We start from the raw sequence: 6,000 nt of genomic DNA, 5'->3' as shown, positions 1-6,000 counted from the left end.
TGACTTTCAGGGCTGGGGTACTCTTCTCGACTAGGGCCTCATCTCGGCTACAGTTACCACTTCGGAAACCTTCGTCAGGGGTCTTCTTTATGTTTTGAAGAGGTATTGAGAGGGGAGATGGGGCAACGTTAGCCCGAGACCCCTGGGGACTATTTAGAGCCCTGGTTTTGAAGCCTTTTATCCCCACCTGCTGTGAGGGGTTCCTTTCAGGTTATGCTGACCACTTGGATTAGCAAGTGTGTGAATTGGCTTTCAAGTTTGTGCTACACATTTGAAAAAAAAATTTTTTTAATTGTGATAAAAGGTACAGAAGTGTACCATTTTAAGTCAACAGTTCCTTGGAACTAGGAACGTCCACCCTGTGGACGGGATAGGCTAGGCTATCTATCTCCAGAAGGCTTTCCGTTTCCACAGAACACTAACTTTGTGTTTCCTTGCCCCTCCCCCGGCCCCCAGGCACCACCGCCCCCTTCCTGGTTCTGGGAATCTGACGACTCTAGATGTGGGACGTAAGTAGTAGCACCCTCCGACATGTGACCAATATTGTCACTAGCTTATTTCATTTAGCGTGATATCTTCAAGGCTTATCAGTGTTGTAGCACACATCTGAATTTCTTTCTCTTTTTAAAGCCGAATAATGTTTTATTGTATATGTATGTCGAATTTTGTTCGATCAACTGTGTGTCAGTGGGTAACTGGATTGATTCCACATTTTAACTGTTTCAGTTGGTTGCTATGAACACAGGGAAGACAAATCTGAGAGTCTGCTTCCAGAAACCCCTTTGGGGAATACACCCCAAAGTGACTTCCTAGACAATGTGTTGATTATATGCTTGGTTGTTGGGTTTTTTGGACCTGTTATACCATTTTTCATGGAGCATGCACCGTTTTATTTTAAATATTATTGTTTGCCTGTTTATGTTGTTTTGTTTTTTAAGACAGAGTTTCCCTGTGTAACCTTGACTGTCCTGGCTCAGTAGACGATCTCAGAGATCCACCTGCCTCTGCCTCCCAAATGCTAGGATTAAAGGTGCCAGCTACCACTACCACCACCCCACTCCCACCCCCACCCCTGCAAGGATGCACCATTTTAAATGTACATTGGTGTACAAGGATTTTTGAGTCCTGTCCCTCACCAACACTGGCTATTGTTCGTTGCTTTCTTCTGTTTACAGCTTCCCAGGTGTGAAGTGTGACCTCACTGTTGATTTGACTAAGCTCAGTTTTGAACCTCTACCTTCACGATCTTAATTCCTCCCCATTAAACTCAATCTCATTTCACAGCATGAGGTCTAACGCTAGGAGTTCTGAGCCTGTCTTGGGGGGTGGGGGCGCTTAGCGGCGGCGGAGCCCTGGGAAGGCCCCATGGAGAGGGAAGTGATAGGGACTGGTAGGTGGGCCGGCCCACTTCTGAATACTATGAGCGGTTTGTTTTCCCCCACCCCCACCCTGGCCAAAACTGGGTCCTAAGCAGCAGCAGGACCCTCTGACTTCCTGGCCCTCACCAAGTTGTTTTGAGCTCACTGTGCGAGCATCAAAGGGCAACAAGTGGTTAAGATCCTAACAGGGTGCCAAGTGATATCCAGTACACAAGACAGTCACACCGTGCAGGACGTTTAACGTCCTAGGCCCAAGAGTGGTGTGGTCTGCGTGCGTGCGTGCGTGCGTGCGTGCATGCCTGCATGTGTGTGTGCATGGTGTGTGTGTGTGTGTGCGTGCGTGCGTGCGTGCGTGGTGTGTGTGTGTGGTGCGTGGTGTGGTGTGTGTGTGTGTGTGCACATGTGCGTGGTGCATAGTGTGTGGTGTGTGTGTGTGTTTGTGTGCATGTGCGTGGTGTGTATGTATATGTGTGATGTGACAACCAAAATGCCCCCCGCTGAGAACCAGGTGTGCCAAGGAAGTCAGAACTTCCCGGTGTCTCCCAGTCACTCATGCAAAGCAGTCATTTGTAAAATGAGGCCTCCTGTCTAGTTCAGGGGATCCTGGGCACAGCCAAGGCACATCACAGCCGGCTTTGGATGACCTAGAGGACTCCCTGAGTCTGTTAATAGTTGACAGTGACAGACTCAACGTGTCAGGGGAAAGGGAAGACACTTATTCAAAGCAAATGGACGCACATCGGAAAAAAAGACCCCAACATGGCTTCCCACCCCACCTCTTACCCTCAGGACTTGGTGTGTGAGTCTGGTCCCTTCAGTGTCCAGTGGACAGCTCCCCACCCCCATCCCAGCCAGTGAACCAGCAGTGCCTTTGCCTGGGTAAAAGGACTTCATTTCCCTGTGCTGCCATAGCAACCAGGAAACAACCTGCCTCCACAATGGGAAGGATGGTGCCTTGGCCCGGATTTGCAGATGCACGAGGCCTGTAGCAGAGCAACCAGGTCTCAGGGACAACAAGGGCTCAGAGGAGCAGAGCGCACACAGCCTGCTGTCTGAGGGCCTTACGGTTTGGTTCTTCTCTCCACAAAGATGCACTCTGTCTAAACTGTGTGCCTGCCTGTTACTGGGTCTCTACGAGGGGAAACAGATTTCATAAAAGGCCCAATGTTCATGGTCTCTTTTGGTTTGCTGTTGAGCTTTGGAAACCCTGAGGTGTGACCAGCTTTCAGCCTTCAAAACCGAGATGAACTGCCTTTGAGAGGGAGCGGTCGGGGAGGAATCATGCTCACCCTCTCTCTCCTGAGCCGGGGACACGGGAAGTTGGTCCAGAATAAACAGAAGCTGGAAGTCTATTTTGAACCAGAGGTAAGTCTTAGAGTTGCGGGGAGGGGGGCACATTTTGAGCATGGGGGAGGGATGCTCTGTCTTTCCAAGCTGTGTTTTGGTGAGTGTTGGAGCCAAGCTGTTGGTCACTGGTAGATCTTCCCTCTTTTTGTTTGACGTCCGTCCGTAATTGCCACGGATGGACGTCAAAGGAACAGCCTGCCTTGCGGACACCCGCTCCCTACCGCCTTTACTTGAGCCTGAAGGAGAATCAAGATTGTCTGGAGACTGGGCATTGGGTTCAAGACCGGAATTCCTACCTGGTCTGTAGAAGAAATTAGGAGAACCGACTGCTATTGGCTTTTAGGAGCCGTGCTTGGTGGTTGGAATGCCGTATTTGTGCCGTTCGGTGGCTTTTTTGAACTTTGTGGAATTCAACCCACAGGATTCATATTTAATGGAGGCCAAAAACAAATCTCATTTTAGAAGATTTTTAAAGAGGTGGCAAAAATCCCCTTGTTCTTGTGCTGGCGTTTTATTTCTTGAGGACTGCCAGGAACAATAAACACATTGGGGGTACTTTGTAAAGGCGTGCGTCAAACAGAGTTCTCCATCATCGTGGTATTTGCCGTGACATTTGACCTTCACTGTGTTAAAAGATATATAAAGTTTCAAAGGACTTCAGTGGCCAATGGCATACACTTACAAAATAATATGGCTCCTTTATAGGCTCTGATATAGAGCCAAATTAGGCAGTGTTCCCCGGTCTGGAATGTATAGTGTCTCTACACACAACTGAAACAGAGTGGGTTGGAAGAGTTTCTCATATTTAAACTGGTTACTAGTCCAGGTCCAATTGCCAAGTCATCTACTGTCCCTGATGCTCCTGACTCCCTGCTTGCATACCAGGAGTTGTAACTAGCCTGTAGGCAGGCACAGTTCTTCTGAAAGCTGTGTGGAATAAAATGGATTTTTGTACTAGGTTCTACTAACTTTTGTTATTGTGTTGGGTCTCTCTCTCTCTCTCTCTCTCTCTCTCTCTCTCTCTCTCTCTCTGTGTGTGTGTGTGTGTGTGTGTGTGTGTGTTTTAAGGTTTTTTTCTTTATTATTTTTAATTAAATGTACATAAATAAACACACGGTTTCAGAAAGCCAAAAACTTCGCAGACAGTATTTGCTGCCGAAGGGTTTTCCACAGTGTCTCAATCAAGGCATTTTTCCTTTCCATAAAGGACTATTTGAACTGGAAGTCCCCAGAAGACTATGTCCTGGTCAGTAACCCCCGGGATGGGGACAGTGCCAGCCAGCACTCCTGGAGCCTCTTACTTCCTAAGACCTTCAGCACAAGAAAGGGAGCGCTGATCCTCTACTCAGAGGGGCTAGCTGTGTCAGCGTGGCCACCCAAAGAGAGGAGAAGAGGTCACAGGAAGAAGCCAGACCTTGAACTGCACACGCTTCAAGACCTCAAAGAAGCCATTTTGGCATATGGAAGGAGACAGGTGGGTTTGGGAAAGGTGACGTGTTCATAAAGGCAATTGCAGCTTTGAATGTGACTTCTTGGTCCCGAGGGCGCGAAACTCAGACCTCCAATTCCGTCATCTTGCCCTATATGCCAAGAACTACTGTCGTGAGGCTCACAGATCATATATGGGGAAAACATCAAAAGCGAAAAGACCCTGGGATTGTCATTTTATATTTCTCCTACAGTTACAGGACACACAATCCTTTTCACATCCAGACTGTAATCAGAACCCATGAAACCCTGCCTCATAGACATCATCATTCAGCCTCTGATGTTCCTATCTTGTGGAGATGAGAATGCTGTGAATATTTACCTTGAGCCTTTGGGCTGTAGCAGACACTAACTACTTCTTCCATTCTGCGTTTACCATTAGGGCATCTCTGCTGTCTTCTGATCCACACTGTCTGATGTGTTGAGATGCATGCATGGCCCTGCTTCCTATAACCAGATGCACCAGCCCTTTGGCTGAGGCCCTGATCAGTCTGTGAAGATGTGTCACTCTGAAGGTCTAGGTTGGAGGTGGCATGTTACTCCCTGGTTTCAAAGTCTCTCGGTTCTAATAAAACTTTAGCTCTTGACACCAGGCACACTGGCTCTCTCTTTCATGTCAAGCCCACTTCTTCACCCCAATACCTCAATGATGGACCCCTCAAAAATCCTTCCTAATGCAGACTAGCTCACCCCCACAACTCCTGTCACAACTAAACTTTTGTGCTTGCCTCTGGATAACTCCTACACATCCTTCAAAACAGAACATGTCACCTCTGTAGCGGTCAGGACAAATCTCTCTCACCCACAGCCACTTGGTCCCAAGTAAACACACAGAGGCTTATATTATTTACAAACTGTATGGCCTATGGCAGGCTTCTGTTAATCTATAAGCTGCCACATGGCTATGGCTTACCAGTACTTTTTTGTTTTGTTTTGGGTTTTTTTTTTTTTTTTTTTTTTTTTTTTGAGACAGGGTTTCTCTGTGTAGTTTTGGTGCCTGTCCTGCATCTCACTCTGTAGACCAGGCTGGCCTCGAACTCACAGAGATCCGCCTGCCTCTGCCTCTGGAGTGCTGGGGTTAAAGGCATGCGCCACCACCACCTGGCTATCATTTTCATTTTATCACTAAGAAAGTTGGTCTATATGAGTGCTAAGATACAAGTTTTAGAAAAACTTATTAAAACAGATCATAGAGATATTCAGACCCAGACAGAGGAATTTAAAGGAGAACCAATCTCAGCATTGCATTCTAACATTAAAGAGGAGTAGCCTAAGGTTTTCAAACAACCAACTTTAATTTATCCAGTAACTTTATAGGAACTGCCCAATGATAGATATCCCCAAGGCTGTGTAAGAGCTGAATGGACTCCTGTGGAAATGTTAGATTTGAGGAGATTCAAGGAAGCACTATTCTCATATGGCATGCATTCACTTTTGTGATGCAGATGTTAAACTCATGGTCAACTTATAATAGAATTATCCCTCAAGACTAGAGAGACTTGGTTACAGCAGTCTTGGAGCCTGGTCCTCAATTACAGTGGAGGACCTGGTAGAAAGATGAGGTTAAGACCATTGAACAATGAAGTAGGGCTAGAGGTAAGGGAATCTCTCAAGACCAACTTCTTGGCGAAGGAGATTCTGCTAATGTAGAAAGGCAATCTCTATATGATGACCACATCCTGAATTTATGCCTCACAGCAGCCTTGAATGCTTGGGATAGAATTGAAGAAGTAGGAAAGAAAACTGAGTCATTTACTAAAGTTTGTTTTTTTTTTTTTTTTTTTTT

At 46.6% G+C, this 6,000-nt stretch overlaps 1 protein-coding gene across 1 annotated transcript in view; it reads left to right on the top strand.

Annotated features, from left to right (window-relative positions):
* Nucleotides 1-2,248: 2,248 nt before the first annotated feature.
* Nucleotides 2,249-6,000, top strand: part of Kiaa2012 (KIAA2012 ortholog) — a 117,893-nt gene continuing 114,141 nt past the window's right edge. Inside the window, exons 1-2 of the mRNA XM_076550341.1 lie at nucleotides 2,249-2,744; nucleotides 3,934-4,200. Coding sequence (XP_076406456.1) covers nucleotides 2,661-2,744; nucleotides 3,934-4,200 — 351 coding nt within the window. The 5' untranslated portion in view covers nucleotides 2,249-2,660. The remainder of the gene's footprint in view (nucleotides 2,745-3,933; nucleotides 4,201-6,000) is intronic.

Source organism: Peromyscus maniculatus, chromosome 13 (assembly GCF_049852395.1).
Source record: "Peromyscus maniculatus bairdii isolate BWxNUB_F1_BW_parent chromosome 13, HU_Pman_BW_mat_3.1, whole genome shotgun sequence".
NCBI lineage: Eukaryota > Metazoa > Chordata > Mammalia > Rodentia > Cricetidae > Peromyscus > Peromyscus maniculatus.
Note: the sequence above shows the minus strand (reverse complement) of the source record. Positions and strands in the feature narration are given on the sequence as shown.